This window comes from Fragaria vesca, unplaced genomic scaffold (assembly GCF_000184155.1).
Source record: "Fragaria vesca subsp. vesca unplaced genomic scaffold, FraVesHawaii_1.0 scf0513040, whole genome shotgun sequence".
In the NCBI taxonomy this organism is placed as follows: domain Eukaryota; kingdom Viridiplantae; phylum Streptophyta; class Magnoliopsida; order Rosales; family Rosaceae; genus Fragaria; species Fragaria vesca.
In genome coordinates, this window is record NW_004443434.1 from 164,052 (window position 1) to 181,356 (window position 17,305).

The 17,305-nt window shown below is 39.0% G+C and overlaps 4 protein-coding genes across 5 annotated transcripts; 2 read left to right on the forward strand and 2 right to left on the reverse strand.

Moving 5' to 3' along the window:
• Nucleotides 1–180: 180 nt before the first annotated feature.
• Nucleotides 181–1,102, forward strand: LOC101309503. Its single transcript, XM_004309709.1, has 2 exons — nucleotides 181–676; nucleotides 874–1,102. The coding sequence occupies exons 1-2, from the start codon at nucleotides 450–452 to the stop codon at nucleotides 1,010–1,012; spliced, it is 366 nt and encodes a 121-aa protein (XP_004309757.1). The 5' UTR covers nucleotides 181–449; the 3' UTR covers nucleotides 1,013–1,102.
• Nucleotides 1,103–1,474: 372 nt separating this feature from the next.
• LOC101309788 (GATA transcription factor 1-like) lies at nucleotides 1,475–3,032 on the reverse strand. 2 transcript variants are annotated; one of them, XM_004309710.1, is made up of 2 exons: nucleotides 2,821–3,032; nucleotides 1,475–2,301 (listed from the first exon to the last, which is right to left on the reverse strand). In XM_004309710.1, the coding sequence occupies exons 1-2, from the start codon at nucleotides 2,932–2,934 to the stop codon at nucleotides 1,732–1,734; spliced, it is 684 nt and encodes a 227-aa protein (XP_004309758.1). In that variant the 5' UTR covers nucleotides 2,935–3,032; the 3' UTR covers nucleotides 1,475–1,731. The 2 variants fall into 2 exon arrangements, with proteins under 2 accessions (XP_004309758.1, XP_004309759.1); XM_004309711.1 differs by lacking the exon at nucleotides 2,821–3,032 and adding an exon at nucleotides 2,574–2,772.
• Nucleotides 3,033–6,175: 3,143 nt separating this feature from the next.
• On the forward strand, nucleotides 6,176–11,212 carry LOC101310283 (GDT1-like protein 2, chloroplastic-like). The gene is made up of 10 exons (XM_004309712.1): nucleotides 6,176–6,498; nucleotides 6,939–7,092; nucleotides 7,774–7,957; nucleotides 8,200–8,247; nucleotides 8,326–8,422; nucleotides 9,678–9,841; nucleotides 10,041–10,106; nucleotides 10,512–10,562; nucleotides 10,658–10,762; nucleotides 10,860–11,212. The coding sequence occupies exons 1-10, from the start codon at nucleotides 6,378–6,380 to the stop codon at nucleotides 10,923–10,925; spliced, it is 1,056 nt and encodes a 351-aa protein (XP_004309760.1). The 5' UTR covers nucleotides 6,176–6,377; the 3' UTR covers nucleotides 10,926–11,212.
• Nucleotides 11,213–12,894: 1,682 nt separating this feature from the next.
• On the reverse strand, nucleotides 12,895–17,078 carry LOC101310571 (xylosyltransferase 1-like). The gene is made up of 4 exons (XM_004309713.1): nucleotides 16,170–17,078; nucleotides 16,012–16,087; nucleotides 15,777–15,892; nucleotides 12,895–13,775 (listed from the first exon to the last, which is right to left on the reverse strand). Exons 1-4 carry the CDS (start codon nucleotides 16,837–16,839, stop codon nucleotides 13,261–13,263), a joined length of 1,377 nt encoding a protein of 458 aa, XP_004309761.1. The 5' UTR covers nucleotides 16,840–17,078; the 3' UTR covers nucleotides 12,895–13,260.
• Between the last annotated feature and the right edge of the window lie 227 nt (nucleotides 17,079–17,305).

Sequence of the window (17,305 nt, forward strand, 5' to 3'; positions counted from 1 at the left end):
TCCTGATGACATTGTATTGAATATGACTTCTTGGATTGATAAATCAGAAAACATTGTTGGGCATAACCACTTTTGGGTGCTGGCCTTCCTTCGTGGTTAACGCGCTTACTCCCCTCTCTTTGACATCTTGAGCTTAGAATGGACAGTATTGAACAGCACGCCTGCAATGAAAGAACTTCGAAATTGGACTGTTGAACTGCTGCAAAGAGTTCGGAGTATTAATGACCCGTTCCCCCAAAGTAGCATGTCTTCCAGAAACTCTGAAACCTTGTAAATCTGCTTCAGGCCTGTCCTAATACAACCAAATTGTTGCTACTAATTACGAAGAGTCATTTCAGTTTTGACTGAGTTCCTGCATCTGCAGCAGTGGAAGGAGGACTTCGGTGGCTTCTGAAACTGCTCGTTTTCTATTAACTGCCCTAAAAACGATATTGAGGTCAACGCCATTGATGGTTTCAGTTCAAAGACAAAGTCCTTCAGGAGCCTTTCAATTGGCAATAATGCAGGAAGAGCCTTTCATGGTTGATTCTGAAAAGCTTGCGACTCTGGAGTCCTTGACCAATATTAGGGTGACCAATAGTTTTGTGACAATGAGCAGTATGCTGCAATGGGTAAGTGAAGTGAAGCACCTCTTTATAAAGGTAGAAGCTGCAAAGTTCGATTCATGGGACATCTGGTATACACCCTCTTATCATCTTCATCTTCCTCTTATCTTTCTATTTGTGTAACCTGCACCAGTTCTAGGTCTAGGTAACATAATGCATGGAACTTCAATTCTGAAATTGTGTGCTTTTATAATAGCAAGAAGTGATTAACCCTGCCTAGCTTCATACTTATTCCCCAATTTTAAAGTTAATTTCATTCTATTTGCAGGAGGATTAATTATGAATCAAATTTCTACAACTTCTACAGGAAGTTAGCTTATTGCACTAATTCAGTTATTCAGAGGGATTATTGCATCATGGATAAGAGTGCTGAGGTTCAGTTCCTTCAGGTTATGCCTCAATCTTAAATGCCAAGGCAATTGGTTTTAAAAAAAGGTTTACTGTACAATCTTCATTCAGAGCAGGTTGAGGGAGACCCGCAGTTACATATTCAAATTTACAAGGCAAATATCAAGTTCCTTCGACGATTTTGACAATAATTCAAAACATTTTCTCGAATCTAAGCTGAACCATGTTACTTATTCTCATATTTATCGAGAAGCGAGAATATGCTTGCACATAAACACACATCATTGGATTACAGTTATGATCAGAATTATGTGTAGTCTAAATTTGTAAGACCTTGTATGATGTAATGTTGTTTGACAAAATATTGTATAAGATTCCACAAAGATCATCTTAGTAATTTTATTTCTGTGTTTTACAAAAAAAAAAAAAAAAAAAGTTTCATATTCAACTGTCCAAAAGCAAGTTCCCCAAACCCCTCAATCCATTGATCCACATTCTTCTCAAATCCATCACATCCAAATTCAAGCAACAGAGAAAAGATTTGAAAATTGGCAAAAACCCAAAGATACTGTTAAGTCTACATAACAACCAAACACAATAACTTCAAAAATTCCCCTAGCTGTGATCTATTCAACAAAACAAAGAACTTCTTCTAACAATCTAAGTAACCCTAACCCCCCACCACTACAACAATCCAACTATCTCCTAAAACTAACACTAAAAATTAGCAGTAAAAACTAAACATGCAAAAAACGAAATGAACTATTACACAAAGAACCTAACCTTTATCCTCAGGCTTCACAACCATCCCGACTCCATACTTATGCTTCCTCATCTCCAACACCTTCCTGTGGGAATTCGAATGCATCTGGCTCGAGAAACTCGGGCTGCTCGCAGGGCGGTACTCGGGGCAAAGCCGCCCCGACTTGTACCTCACCCCACACGCATTACACAAGGTCTTGGGTCCATGAGGACCCGCCCGCCATTGCGGGGTCTGATCAGTCCCGCAATGCAGGCATTTCCTCCCGATATCCAGCTTGCTGGCACTGCCACTACTCCTGCTGGGTTTGCTGCTCTCAATGGGGGGCTGGTTCCAAAAGAGCTGCTGCGGGGGAATCTCGCTCCGTCTCCGGCGGCCTTTGGTTCGTGCTCGGTGGGGCGGCTTTAGCCCCCCACACGAGCTCATGAGGGAGGCGCTGCTGCTGTTTGTGCTAGTCTCCAGCACCGAGACCGGGCTCTGGTGCTTCGCAATCGCAATGCCGCCGACTTGCTCCGACAGAATGAAGGTCTCCACCGCCGGGAATGCGTCCTTGTTCGATATCCATTCCAGCTCTTCTTCTGCTTCCTCCTGCAATGAGGAAAAAACAACCCAGTGAGTCGACTCGGTGACTCGGTGGAGGGTTTTAGAGTTTGACTCAGTGTTGGCGGACAGCGGTACAAAATTACGAAACACCCGCCACGTTTGTTCGGAAAAGAATATTTAAAACTGGATAAGACTGTCTTTTCACACACCGTGGGTGGAAAAATCAAAAAAGATTGGGTGGAATCTGTAACGGCACATCTAATAGTCACATGGGCCAGAACCACCAGCTCACAACGATAAAGACCCAATCTACATACTTTTGTTATTTCCATAACTACCCTTCTCCTAGAACACACCAACCCAATTTCAAGGGGGCAAAACCGTCATTATCAAAAACAGTTCGCAGACGCACGGCCTGCACCAATCAGCCACCGGACAACTCGCCCCGGTCAACTCGCGCCGGCAGCCGTGGAAAACGCCGGGCCGGGTTCAGAACCAGACCCGGTCTCACGACGGCTCTCCAAAAACCCTAAAAAGCAAAACCGTTAAGTGGGTAAGACTTACAGTTGGGACTAACGGACGGGAAGGATCGTCGGGGCGGGCGTCGTGGTCGGCGACGTCGGAGAGGAAGTTACGGAGGTCGTCGACGAGGCAGGCCGCGGGGTCGAGTGGCACCATTTCTAGAGAGAGAAAGAGAAAGAGGGTTTGCGGGGGGTTTTAGAGAGAGAAAGTGAGTGAGAGAGAAGAGAAGAGAAGGGAAGAGAAGAAAAGGGTTTGGGAGAGGAAACTAAAAACTATATTATCGTATCGCGATGGGATGGTGGCTTTCGAATGAGGGTTTCGTTTGGGTGGCAATGAGGGGCTGTCAAATTTTCCTTCTCTCTCCCCAAAAAAATGATGTTTCTTTGCTTTTTTTGTTTCACATGTTTGGTAACGTATATGAGGAAAAAAGGAAAATTTCATCCGACCCGGTTTAGATAGTAACTCATTTTGTCATATTTATGGGATTTTGGAATCTATAACATGTATCCTTAAAATATACGCGGATGCATTGAACTGGTTTTACGGTGACTAATGGTGGGTACATACTTTATATACGTTACGGACTTACGGATACCACTTGTAAGAGATATGCATGGAATTCAGATTAAAAGAATTTATTTGTTACCGGATGTAACACGAATTTACCCTAAATACATTTTAGATTTTAACGTTGTAAACTCAAAATTTGTATAGCAATATACACTAAACTCGAAATTTGCATAATGGTATACATTAGTCATTTCGAATATAGATTATTTTCCTCATTTTTTATTTTTTTGTTGTGATAGAAAAAAGAAGAATTGGAGCAGTACATGGGTTTTCAGTTTGAGGGGAAGAACTGGATATAGGAGAGAAAGGGAGGCGGGTGTCCGACGCTGGGTTCCCTCAAGTGGACGACATCAACGAAGCCTAATCTCCCAATTCCAAAAGGACACGTCATGGAACCAATGTGATAGCACCACGTGTGACAATTGTTTTTCTATTTTCTTGAATTTTGGAGTCTCTGCTCACTCTCACACGCCGCACGTGACTCGGGTCTCGGGGGATCTCGTCAGACAATCAAACCTCCGCAATTGTAGCGTAGAGCATCTCATGGTCTCGGCAACATTGGAAAGTTCGTGCTAGTTCAGACATAAGTTTTGGAAATAGTTTGATCAAGATGTGTGACATCTTGTATCAATCTGAGACTCCCCAGCTCAGAAAATAATGTTGTGTCATGTTGTATCATTTCCCAGTTTGACATCGTATATTCTAACTTCGAAGTAGTTCGGGAGTGTTTTGCTCTGCTACTAAGATTGAAATACATGTATAGGAACTATTTAATATGGTTGATCCACAATTGATGGAGCCAGATCTATTTTCAATACTAGCTATTTAGTAAATCAAATACACTGAATATCAACAACATACAATATGAGACAAGGTATCATAAGTGAAGTGCATGTTGTTTGATTCTTAACCCTCCTGTTAGACCCTAAAATGAATTGTAGATGGAGATTGGGTTAATATATGCTCGCAGCACAAAAATGAGTCTAATGTGGGCCCGGTTTAAAGTTAAGTAGGCATTATGCCTCTCTGAGGTAAATAGACTTAAAACCTGATCAGGATACCGTATGTACGGAGTTTGTTCAGTGGTATTTTTCTATTATGTTTGAGTCTATTGAGAAAATCTTGAATTTTAGTTTGTTTATTTTTCTTTTCTTGTTCATTAGTTTAGTCTTTTGATATGAAATAAGTGGTTCTATGTCCTATTCTATTCTTGATCCTTCTCTTGTTCAATTATCTATTGATTTGGATCAGAATTGATTGGCCCATGCAGTAAAGTAATTCATGATTGTTATAACCTGTCCTTGATTCCCTGCTGTTCAGTTGTTTACTTCTTTGATCTGAGTTGCTTGGTCAGTTGCAGCCTAGTAATTCTATGTGAAAATATGTCCTTGATTCAGTTAAATGGTTGGCATTTGTTCCTTAGCTTAATTCAAGTTGCTTGCAATCATCTTTTTCACTTGTTTTATACACGTATATGAGTGTAACCCAGATTTAGATCCAAAATTTAGGTGGGGGAAGAAGACAAACCCACTGTGTTTGATGTTAAAAGTGGAGTCTTTATAGTTTTTTATGTAGTGTCATTTTTCACATACATTTAAAAGAACATCTTAAGCATCTTTTCTATCTTTCACATTTCAATGTAGCTCGCTGGTTTAGAATCTTAATGATAACGATTATTTTATCGTACCTATTGAGTTTGTAAAGCTCATTTCCTTTGTTGTTGTTGTGATTTCAGGAAAGAAAATGAGTCTTTGAGTGGACATGTTACTGATGTTATGGAGTTTTCTTGGGCTAAAGTGTACTTGATCTTTACTTTGATGGTGTTGCGGGATATGTATTATTTATTGTGAGAATACTTTCATTCTTTGGCTAGAAGGCTTTGATTACATTTGAAATGAGGAGTTGATTTACTGTCATCATGCTTTCAGTAGCTAAGTAAATATGAGGCAAGAATCTGATGTTGTTATGAATACCATATGTGATTGATGGTTTTGAAATTCAACTATTGTATTGAGCAAAATGTAAAGCTTTATCTAGCCTTTCTCTTATCTGATTTTACTGTTCATTTTTTATCTTTGAAATGGTTAGGGTAACAAATTGACTAATTATAAAAAGCTAAGGTAGTACATTGGCTAAAATGAAACCTAGAGTAGCAAATTGAAATTCAACTATTGAAAACTAGGGTAACAATTTGGCTGAAAAACTTTAACGACAAAGGTAATCTTATATATGCATCTTGGGTCAGGATTAAATGTCGGTTTGATTGTTTTGAACTTGAGATACTTAAGAGCATCTTCAACCGAGTAGCCAAAAAATTTTGTCGGGAATTCAAATTTGACATCTAATGTAGAATTGTCAGAAATGAATTTTTTTACTCCAACCGACATGTTAATTTCAAATATTACTATATCATTTTTATCTATTATGTATTTATATAATTTTTTTTAATTTTATATAAGGAAAGAGGAAGAAGAGAGGAGATAAGGAAAGAGAGAGGAGAGAGAAATAATAAAGAATTAAATGATTATGTCAAATCCACATAAGCTTTGATATTTCAGTTGGAGAAGATTTAAGAATTCTTTTGTTGCGGTTAGATTGACATATCCAAAGTAACTAATCAGTTGAAGATAACTCTAATTTACTAAACGGTCAAAGTTCAAATTGTGATTCTTTTCCTTTTTAACATCTAAATCTGGTTTAGAACCCAATGATCCAACTCTTTCCCTCTACTCATAGGTCATAGCGACCTGTTTATACTTTATAGTTGGATAGAAGATGAAGCAAGCCACACTCCCCATCGAAAAAGTTCCCAATTTTATCTCTCCCTCCAGAACACGTGGCAGCATATGATAACCCCACCCACAAAACTAAGAACATTTGAGCGAACTGAACACTCAACAACTGTTTCTCAGCTCAATCTCTCAACTTATTCTGCTTCTTGAAAACCCAACATATCGAACGAAGGAGTCTTTGGGTTTTGCAGTGATAGGAGATGAGACTTTGAAAGTGGGTCTTAAAGGAAGGAAACAATGGAGGGGTTGGTGCTTGTTCATACACCATTGATTCCCAGAAAGAAGCTTCCTTTGTTGGCTTTGGTGGATTCTCTACCATCTTGTACCACTCTTTCTAAAAAGCCCATCACACCCTCAAGTAAGTTACTGCCTTCTTATCCAGTTGTTGCTTCAAATCAATTTGAAATATTGAGCCTATCTGGAATTCAAGGAGGGTCTTCTTGCATATTGGCTAGTCTTATGATTCATAGTAGGGAGTTGAGATATAATGGTCCTTGATTAGTTAGATTCAGGTACTCAATTAGACAAGATACCTACTGCAAAACTTAATAGTGAATGTAGCCATTTCTGTTTAACTAGAGTGTGAATTTGCTTTAGGATAGTCGATTAAGTTAGTGGTGGTAGTGGACATAAAATCTAGTACTAAATTGTATAGGTTGTAACAGTTCTATAGAAATATCATCAGTTATAAGATTTACCATCATTCTTGTAAAATGTTCTATCAATCAACCCTTATCTTTTCTGTGTTTTATGGTTTTATTGCGTGTTCTAAGTAATTCAGTGCGGATTTGTTTACAGTAAGAAACAGAGAGTTATCACGATTGGTGGGCAGCAAAGTTCGAGTCCAAGCATCTAATGTTAGTATTGGATCTGGAGGCTATGAAGGCGGGGAGGAAAATAAGAACCGGAAAATCATTTCCAGTGATGCAAACAACGACAATTCATCTGAAGTGTGAGTTATATTATGTTCCATTGATGATAGAATACGGTGGTGTTAAAATTTGAGATGCCATTGCTACTACTCTCATTATGAGAGATATTATGAAGGGAAACTGAACCTTCATAGTGAAACAGCCGTCAATATAGAATAGTTTGGCAGTCGGTAAATATTCAAGCTCTGAAGGTTCACAAAATTTTGTAACTGTTGCACAGAAAATGAAATTTGGTTTTGAAACTGTGATTGTAAATAGGTCCCCCATATGACATCAGACGAGTTTAGAGCATCCTAGAACTCATAAAGGTGACTAAATGCAATATTTGACTTTGTAATAAAATTAAGGATTCAGGGGTTTTCTTGTTCTTGATTCCTTTTATCTTTTCCGTTTGTTTCAAAAACTTTCATTCCAAAATGTTATATTTTTCTGAAAACTTCGATGTAAGCAACCTAGACCAAAATGGATAGTTAAGTAAACATCATCTGTACAAGCAATTGTATAACTCAGTTTTATGTTATTTGTTTCATAAACAATATAGAAATGATATTCATGATCCTTATTGTTCGGGTTGTTACATCATGTTAAGTATCTTTGTGTACATCCATTTGATTTCTCTGAATTATCAGATGTTAGACGGATAATAGCAAACGTGGGGTACCTTCACTGTACTCATGTACAATACTTTCTTGATTTGGCAGTGAGAAGCCTCCAATTCAAATCCCTTATCCTCTTTCTGTAGCTCTTGTTCTACTTGGGTGTGGGCTACTGTTTTCTTTGATTGCCTTTGTGAGAGGAGGACCTTCAACAATTTTAGCAGCAATTGCAAAAACAGGCTTCACAGCTGCATTCTCTTTAATTTTTGTTTCAGAAATTGGCGACAAGGTAGCTAAAAATTCAGAACTCTATTCATCTCAAATTTTCAGTAAACTTATACTGAGATTGGAAATCAGTAACTGTCACTGATATGAGCTCTTGTGTGGACTGCATAATTTTTAGCTATGGAATCTGACAACTGTATGATAAAGCTAGTTTCCTAGGCCAGGAGTTATCCAGAATTTCTTTTAATTATGTGTACTGCAAGAATTCAAAATGGACCTCACTGACTCTTTCTCTCTATGGAGCAGACATTCTTCATAGCCGCACTCTTGGCCATGCAATATGAGAAAGGACTGGTATGAATCTCTCTCTCTACGTGTGCTTCTGCTGTATACATTGAAGGTTACCTGTGTTGATTAACTCAATTTGAATAGGTTCTATTGGGGTCAATCAGTGCTCTTGCCCTTATGACAGTTCTGTCTGTCATTATTGGGCGTATATTTCATTCGGTGCCTGCTCAATTTCAGACAAGTAAGTAGTAATTCTTGGCATTTCTCACTCATCACACTAATTTGCATATATGTTTCAGTAAGTGGTTCACAACTATTAGTTGAATAATGTAATTGTCTTTGTTGCTTACTAGTGTAAGCATGCTAATTTGCCTTCCAGCATAACAGTTAGATAACAGTAGATATGGTAAATAGTCTTATAACGCAACTCAGTAAACCAGTTAACATAGGTTTTTGTAAAGAGAAGAAGTTAGTCTAAAGGACTTCTTCTTCCCCTCCCAACCGAATCCCTAAAATCCCTACCCTATGTTATGATCTTTCTCATCTTTATGATTATTTTCAGTATGATTCTAGCTGGTTCGTTGTCAATATTGGGTGCGGTTCTCCTCATGCAATGTAGTTGCTTGAGGTAGCCTAAAATGCTTTAAGAGAACATAACACCAGTGAAAGTGCAAAAAGACCAAAAGAGAAACTCATTCATGGCCAAATTTTATTTTTATTTTTTTAGTTTAATAATTGATTTGAGGTGGATTTTGTTAATGATATTGTCAACAAGACAACAACTAGACACTGTCTGTTATTTTTTGTTGGGAATGAATTTTTCTCCTACCTATGTATAACCATATATTTTGGAAATTTGCTACATTCTTTGTGGTTATGCCTTGTAATACATTTTCACTTTTCTTGGTCATTTCATTACACATAATCTTAGGGGCCCTGCGTTCATGAAAAAACGGCAGTTTTAAGAGAAGTTTATCATGCATGCCACATGATGGTTTTCAATAGAATTTCGTGGGTTAAGAAAAGGCCAAATGATCGTCGTCTACATCCTCTTCGATTTATACATTTTCCACTAGTACAGAATCCTAGAAGCAAACCACCAGATAACAGACACCCATGTTCGAATTAGTACATGGAACCTCACAGGTCACAGCCTATAGTAGACCTTCATGGCCACCTTTATATTCTGAGAGAGATCTTGTACATCCTATCTTCATATGCTTGTACTTGTTAATTAGTTAGAGATTATTATTCACTTTTTACGGGTATGTTACTGTGCAAGATGTAATTAGTCCACAAGTTTCCATTCAAGACTCCGTCCATGGCCATGTGTTTTCAGCAGATGTCAACAAAGAACAGTCAATATTTGTGTTTAATTTTTTATCATTTCAATTAAAATAATCCTTACAGTTTCAAACTTTTAAGATATATTTTGTATTGCCTTCCCTCTGATCAAATATCCGGATTTTTTCGTCATTCTGTGGTCATGTTAACAGCCTTGCCAATTGGAGAATATGCTGCCGTAACTCTTTTACTATTCTTCGGTCTCAAGTCAATAAAAGATGCATGGGACCTTCCATCAAATGATGTTGAGGGTGGTGATAAAAGCAGCCCTGAGCTTGATGAATATACTGAAGCTGAGGAGCTTGTAAAACAGAAGGTAGTTTAGTAATTCACACTTTGAGGCTTTGTGCATGTAAAAACTACGTTTTTTTTATTTAATTTTTTCAAGGCATGCGCATTATTCAGCTTTTATTTACGGAACCATATGTGTGTGTGTGAGGAATAATGCATATTTCATTAGAGCAGATCCTGTTATTATGTTTTTTTTTTATGTATTTTCTATTTTTTCTTTTCAGGCGTCAAGGCGGCTCACCAATCCACTTGAAATTATCTGGAAATCGTTCAGCCTTGTATTTGTTGCTGTAAGTATATAGTCTGTGTATCTGTAGCAACATGTTGGCATGCTTTTTAAATGTATTGGCTATTATTAGTTCCAGACATGTTCGACACTAGGGACAAAAAAACAGTGAGAGTCAAAAAATATATATATTTCTCCTATATGACTGTGCTAGTTACCTCCAACCTCATATCAGTGTGACTGATGGTGCCTTCATCTGCAATAACAAGGCAGCAACTCCATTGCACCATGCCATTAAATTGGATAAAGCTTATTCCTTATGCAGTATACACACATGTAATGGGAGAAAACCCTTTGCTGAACTAATTAACTGTTACAGACCTGGCTTCTTATATTCACAAGGAATTTTTAAATACTGTCAGCTTGTCATTTGGATATGTGAAGGTCAATAATATGTTTTTCCTTCTAGGAATGGGGAGATCGCTCAATGCTTGCGACAATCGCTCTGGGTGCTGCACAGGTGTAACCATTTTTAGTTTCAGTCAGCGCATATATCTGTCTTCCAAGTTTATTATCTTGTGGTGAATGATTTCCTCTAATACTTGCTGACTACAGTCACCATGGGGTGTGGCCGGTGGAGCAATTGCTGGACATGCACTTGCTACTTTCATTGCTGTTCTAGGAGGTGCATTTCTTGCCAAATACATTTCCGAGAAACTGGTAAGAAGCACAACTTTCTCTCAATGCTATTATTAATCATGCAAACTTGCAGTTTTATGTCATAGTTCTCATATTGGAAACTCATATCATGAATCAGGTTGGCTACATTGGTGGTGCTTTGTTTCTAGTTTTTGCAGTAGCTACATTTTTTGGAGTATTCTGAAGATCTTGTTAGCCCATGCGCGGAGACGGCAGAGTAATAGTTACTGGAGAGGTAGATAATTGATAGGTATGTACAAGTGGAGCATTGTTTGTAGGAGACTTGTTCCATATTCAACAAATTTGTAAGTATAAAAGGGGCTATGTTCAGTCATCTGTATCATCCCATTGTGGCTTCCTGGGATCCTTTATACTATGATGTTCATAAAGTCACTATGCTACTATATCACAGGAACAGACTATTATCAATCTAATCTCAATACTGGCACTAATATTTGCAGCATTTTTATCCTTGTGAGTTGCAATAGGTCCCATTCAAATTCTTACATGCTTTGTTTTCAAGATGAAAATTGAACCAACTTTATATTTCTCTTTTCTTTTCAAAGAATCAGTTTGATTTCTTAACCTTAATCTTGTAGTTAACTTGGGTCTTTTTTTTGGTCTGATAACTCGGGTCTTGTCCATTTGATATTTGGAGAGGGATGATGTGGGTTAAAGAATTGCTTGATGCCGGCATTAGGTGGAGGGTTGGTAATGGGAAGATTATCTGAGTTGGGCTTGATCCTCCGATGCCTAGTCCTGGGACATTTAAGGTGATGTCACCGCTAAGGCTTCCGAGGCAAATGAGGAATTGATTGCAGCAGAAGGGAGGTGGAATGATTCTTTGATTCACAATCTATTTCTTCCTCACGAAGCTGAACAAATACTTGCTATGCCTTGGGGACTTCGAAGTAGGTAGATTAGTGTGGCACTACAACAAGAATGGGGTGCTGTACTAGGTCAAGTCTGGCTATACTGGGTGGCAGTCGAAGCTCAATGGAGGAAGAAAAGTAACGAGTAAGGTACAAGTACAGCTGGGAGTTCGAGTTTGAACTCGAAGATTTGGAGTTTGAATATCCCTTCATAAAATTGATGTGTTCCTATCGAGGGCTTACCGAGAGTTTCTTCCTATTGTTGGCAGTGCGGAGGTCGTGTAGAATCAGTTTGCATGTGTTGTGGGAGTGCTCTTTTGCATGTATGGAAATTTACTTTCCTGAGTGCAGTCTGCCTGACTCTGCTTAGTGTGGAAGAAGCCATCCTTTTTCCATTTGGTCTCACATGTTGTGTGTGGAGCTGATTTGGAAGAGCTTGCTTATGTGATATGGTGGTTGGGGAGAAAACCGTAACATGAAGAGGCATGTAGAAAAGGTTCCGGATTGCAATGATTTGTATGCTGCAGCAATGAGTTGGAAGGCAGAGTTCGTGAAGGCAAATTGCAAGGGGGAAAGGAATGTTAGCTCGGAAGAACGGCAGCATAGGGGGTGGACTCCACCGAGGCAAGGCTTCACAAAACTCAATTTTGATGCAGCCTGTAACAAGGAGGGAACTGAACGTCTGAACCGGTGTTGGGCTAGGGGACGTATTTCGAGATGATGCCGGAACTCTGTACAGTGCCTTGTCTGTCCCTCGACTAGGCAATTTGAAACCCAGAGCTGCAGAAACTTCGGCTCTACTTCATGGAGTGAAGTTTCCTCTACATGGGTGCACTAATATGGAGATAAAAGGTGATGCCCTTGCAATCATTAACACTCGGGATCTTACTGAAAAGGGTAATGTACATTGATGAAGTTAAAGAGGCTGTGAGACATCTTAATCGTGTAGTCATGTTCGAAGAGAGTGCAACAAGGTGTCGCACCGAATTGCAAAGGAGGCTCTTCAACTTGAACAGCCGATGTTATGTCTATGTTCAGGGCCTCAGTGGCTTGACCAATGTTGAGTAAGATGTCCCCTAGGAGAAAGGTTTTACTGAGGCCACTAGATACCCATTCTGTTTTCGAGTAATGAAATGCATCCTTTGATAAAAGAATCTTGTAGTTAACAACTGAATTGAAACAGGAGCTATATTGATATATAAAAGAGCAATCTCTAGTTAAGCAATTATTCAGAATACATATTCATAATACCCGCGCATGATGTGTGGCACTTCCATTTCACCACCAAACAGTACTGTACGATCAGAGCTCGAAGCTAGACCTCAAGTTCAAAGGTGTTACGCCATTCATTTCAACTCTGATATGTCCAAGACAAATGCAAGCTTCCTTAAATCATCGATTTCACAACACAAAGTATGATCCTACATACATCACGGTGGAGGGCAAGTGACAAAGATCACTTGTACAACAGGTCACATTGGTCAGCTCTAATAGCAGAATGATACATTTTACAACAATCTCAAACTTGAGCTAAATAATCCTACTGTTCTAGAAAGAATAATCCCCTAGCAGGTAATTTTCTGCCAAAATATTCCAAATGGTGGAAGGGAAACTTTCCCCCGTCTCTGCTGGGACTGTGAATCCAGATCACTTGTATATACATTGGCGAGAACGAAATGTATCATTCGAGAGCAAATCAACTAAAAGTTTCTCAAGACCTCTTGCTCTAGGACTAGGCCTCAGAATATCAGCATCTCCCCAAACCGAGCAAGTGTCATTTCCAAACCCACCTAAACACCAACCACCAGGCACAACTTTTCCCCGATGACGATTCAAAATTTCTCTGTCTATACGGTCAAGTATTGGATCATCTGATCGAAATCCTGTGGCAAAGGCAGCTCCATTCTGAACCATAACATCAAAATCATTGGAACTGAGCCGCGGGGGCTTCTCTTTAGGGGTTGTGTCAAAATTAGCATACAGTAAATTATGGTTTAAGATAGTTTTATTGAACTTCCGGGAGTTGCAAATAACAGTAGGAAAGTAGTCAGAAAGGGAAGAAGCTGTGTTTGCAAAGTACATCAATAGAGTCCGTGGGAGGTTATCAATACCAACAACACAAAACTCCATAAAGCTACGACTTAGAATATTAAATGAAGCACCTGCACAAAATATCATCATAGAGAATTAGTTTGGCAAATTTTTATCTGTCCATGATCAACTGCAACCACTAATTTATTAAAATCAAACCCATATCATAAAGTTTTGCATAGCAATGGCCAGTCAACTGTAAATCAACACAATTACTACCAAGTAGTCGAACATATTTGAGGGCTCAGACATTGTAGCCACAACTGGAACATATCAAATGGTCCAAGGCCCAATGGTTATACTTATATACCGGTCAGTAAATTAAAGTCATATTAGTTACTGCATAGACAAGAAATTTCGAATCTAACAAACTCCAAATAGTGGCATGTAACTTATATAGGCCACACTCTTTGTACAAACTAAATAGTTAGTTAAGAATATTAGATACTTGCATCAACCACAATGCTTAGGTAAACTTCAATTAAAAACTTTATCAAGGTCAAAAGTAAGTCCACTCTGAGTGGCACTCTTCTATTTTGTGATAAGCATATAAAGGCAGTGATAATGCCAGAACTATTTGGTTGCTTCAATGGCAAATTCGGAAGATCAACTGAAAGACAATGGACACTAAGTAGGCCGTTCATGCAATAATCACTCCCATCAGTCTATAGTTAGCGACTCACCCTAAACTCTTAGCAGTTGATCCGTAAAGATATACTGTGCAGAGCAGCTTTTTGTTGCAAAACAACAGTGCCTACTTAGATCCCCTCCTCTAGAAAGAAAAAAAAAATCCAGAATCCCTTGTATTTAGACCGCAGACTAATTTAATTCAGAAATAAATGAGAGGAACTCAAGAGCATATCAGAAGTATGAACAAGCATTCTCTATCAGCAGCTGATGCAGTAGAGAGCAACAGATGGTGAGAGAATGAACACGGTGGGATGGAGAGTGTTGAGAGATTAGGAAAACACAGTGGTTTTAGAACAAACAGATTTTTTTGAGCTGTTTTAAGGAGAAACAAAATGAGGGAGGTTAGGGAGAGAAACCAAGGGACCAAGCCTTCAATAAGATTTAATATTAATTCATTCCAATCTGATTTGGGTTTACAATATGTAGCCTAATTGTTGGCTTCAAACACAACTCTTAGACTCCTAGAACACCATAAGACTATTAAAAAACTTATTAATAATAAGACCCTTGAGTACTCAGATTTTAGTAGACTCTTAAAAGCACTAGACTCATAATTATTCTTCATAGACTGAAAATTAATGTGGCAAGACCCTTAAACTCTTAAACTACCACGGACTTCCCTTTTTTTTTTTGAAGGACCATGGAGACTTTCTTTTGGACCAAAAAGGGTTGGGCTTAGTCTTAGGCTTCCAAAGTGGTGTTTTTTTTTTTTTTTTTTTTTCAGCCAAGTAGTGGCTGCTGCATTAGCAGCTAGAGATTATATCAGGTTCATTGCAATTGTTTATAATTTCAAACGAAAGTTGCTAAACTTGCAGTGAAAGTGACATAGGATATGCTACAAGGAAACTTATAACTAGACTGGTTTCAGGTCTGCATTCGCACATGTATATAACAAATATTTCAGAGCCAAAATCACGATACTCCACTCCCTATAATTCAGATGACTGGTGTCCCAAAGTTATGCTTTTGTTCCTCCTTAAGATTACTTTGGATCCTAAACCACTAGACAATAAAACTTCCCACAACATTGTTGGCACCAATAACACTATGAAAAACAAACACGAAAGGTGCTTCCTTTCCACTTTGCCACAAACATAACATAGTCTAATCGCACAATCATTTGAGAGTTTAACTTAATGTGTTTTTAACTGACCATATTATGCTACTGATTAATCAAGGAAATAGAATCATAGATGCCTAAATCCCTAGTAACTTTTGGCCAGATAAGCAAGATTGACTATTGACATTAGCTCACTCACTAAATGTGATAGTTCAAACTAAACTTCCAAGCAATCATAACTTCTATGGTACCATTTTCACTCAGCCAATCAAACTAAAGCACTAAAATTGGGCACGAACTAAGCAGGGAAAACAAAAAAAACCTGTAAACAACCGGTAAGCATTTGGCAACACCCTCTTCTGTGCCGCATAGAACATCACATTTGGCTCAGACCGATAAAGCCCCGGATCAACAATGACCGGTTTCAATCTCTTAGCCCTGTAAAGCACCACAAAACATTCAAACCTGGGCATCCACCACAACATTCAAATAACCAACAACACAAAACTAAAAAAATCAATAGATACAACAACAACAATAACATAAATGCCACTTACTCTTTCCAGCCAATGTAACTGGAATGGTTGACAAAGTTGAGCTCTTTGGGCAAAAATGACATAATGTGAAGAAGATCTACACAACCCAGAGACAGAAACCACATCAAAAAACACAACCAGATCCAGAAACATCAAATCTCAAATGCAACCATCCTTACCGTCTTGATTGACAAGTGGGTAGTCATCAACAGTGAGGCTGATGAACCAGTCCCAGTTTGAGGACAACCGGAGCAAAATCGAAGCACCGTGGAGAGTGAAAGAAATGGAAGAGGACCCTTTTGGGTAGACAATGTCAGCATTACCGATGAGGTGGACATTCTGGGCAGCTCTGAAAATGGGTTCGGATTGGACCTTGAGGGCCAGAAGGTCACGTTCAGTCTGGGGAGCGAAGCGGTGGAGGTGGAGGAGGTACTGGTTTCTGGGGTGGTAAGTGGCGTAGAGGAGGCGGAGGATCCGACCCGAGTCTCCCTTAGACCCGGAGAGGAGGTAGGCTAAAGAGGGAGGGGTGGGATCGGAGGAGTTGTAGTCGTGGTAGACGACTCGGGTCGGGAAGAGAAACGGGTCGGGTGGGAGGGTGGCGGAGGAGGAGGAAGGGGAAGAGTAAGGGGAGGAGGAGAGGGTGAGGAAGAGGAGGAGGGCCAAGAGGGAAGAGGCGAAGATGAGGAGGAGAATGGTGAGGTGGTCTTTGAATGAGGAGGAAGAGGAGGAAGAGGAAGAAGAAGAAGAAGGTGGTGGCGGTGGTGGTGGGTCTGGGTTTTGCATGGCTTCTTGGAGAGTGGTGGGTCTGTGAGTGTGGTGGTTGATGGTGGAGGACGACGGCGACGACATTGATTCCGCCGAGACTTGTGTTTCTTGTTTTGTTGTTTCTTCTAGTTCATTTTTCAGTTGGTTTGGTCTCTCTCGGATTTTCTAGGGGATTTTTAGGGGCATTGTATATGGAATTAGTGGAATTTTTAAAGAAGTCTATGGAATTTGAAAGTCTAGATGTATTCAATACAGACTTTTAAAAATCAATCAAAGTCTGGGTGTATTCAACTAGATTTTAAAAAATCATTATGAATTCCACCAAAGTTCAGGGGTATTCAATTAAGACTTTTTAAAATGAATAGAAGTTCAGATGTATTCAAAATATCATTCATGTTCTAGGATATTCTCTATGTGTGCCTTGGTCTTATGCCAATAGGATATGTAGTTAGACTAGATCTATGTATTCATATCCTTACCATATTGGTATTATGTAATTCCATATATAAAGGGCTCCTATCAATGAATAAGATGACTCTCTTGCTATCTC

Excerpts from the sequence above, each read along its gene's own strand:
- LOC101309503 (XM_004309709.1), top strand. The coding sequence starts at position 450 with ATGGTTTCAGTTCAAAGACAAAGTCCTTCAGGAGCCTTTCAATTGGCA. Across the intron at positions 677-873 it reads TTCGATTCATGGGACATCTG|GAGGATTAATTATGAATCAA; the intron begins GTATACACCCTC and ends TTCTATTTGCAG.
- LOC101309788 (XM_004309710.1), bottom strand. The coding sequence starts at position 2,934 with ATGGTGCCACTCGACCCCGCGGCCTGCCTCGTCGACGACCTCCGTAAC. Across the intron at positions 2,302-2,820 it reads CCCGTCCGTTAGTCCCAACT|GAGGAAGCAGAAGAAGAGCT; the intron begins GTAAGTCTTACC and ends TCCTCATTGCAG.
- LOC101310283 (XM_004309712.1), top strand. The coding sequence starts at position 6,378 with ATGGAGGGGTTGGTGCTTGTTCATACACCATTGATTCCCAGAAAGAAG. Across the intron at positions 6,499-6,938 it reads AAAGCCCATCACACCCTCAA|TAAGAAACAGAGAGTTATCA; the intron begins GTAAGTTACTGC and ends ATTTGTTTACAG. Across the intron at positions 7,958-8,199 it reads TTTCAGAAATTGGCGACAAG|ACATTCTTCATAGCCGCACT; the intron begins GTAGCTAAAAAT and ends TCTATGGAGCAG.
- LOC101310571 (XM_004309713.1), bottom strand. The coding sequence starts at position 16,839 with ATGTCGTCGCCGTCGTCCTCCACCATCAACCACCACACTCACAGACCC. Across the intron at positions 16,088-16,169 it reads CCCACTTGTCAATCAAGACG|ATCTTCTTCACATTATGTCA; the intron begins GTAAGGATGGTT and ends TGGGTTGTGTAG. Across the intron at positions 15,893-16,011 it reads AGTTACATTGGCTGGAAAGA|GGCTAAGAGATTGAAACCGG; the intron begins GTAAGTGGCATT and ends GGTGCTTTACAG.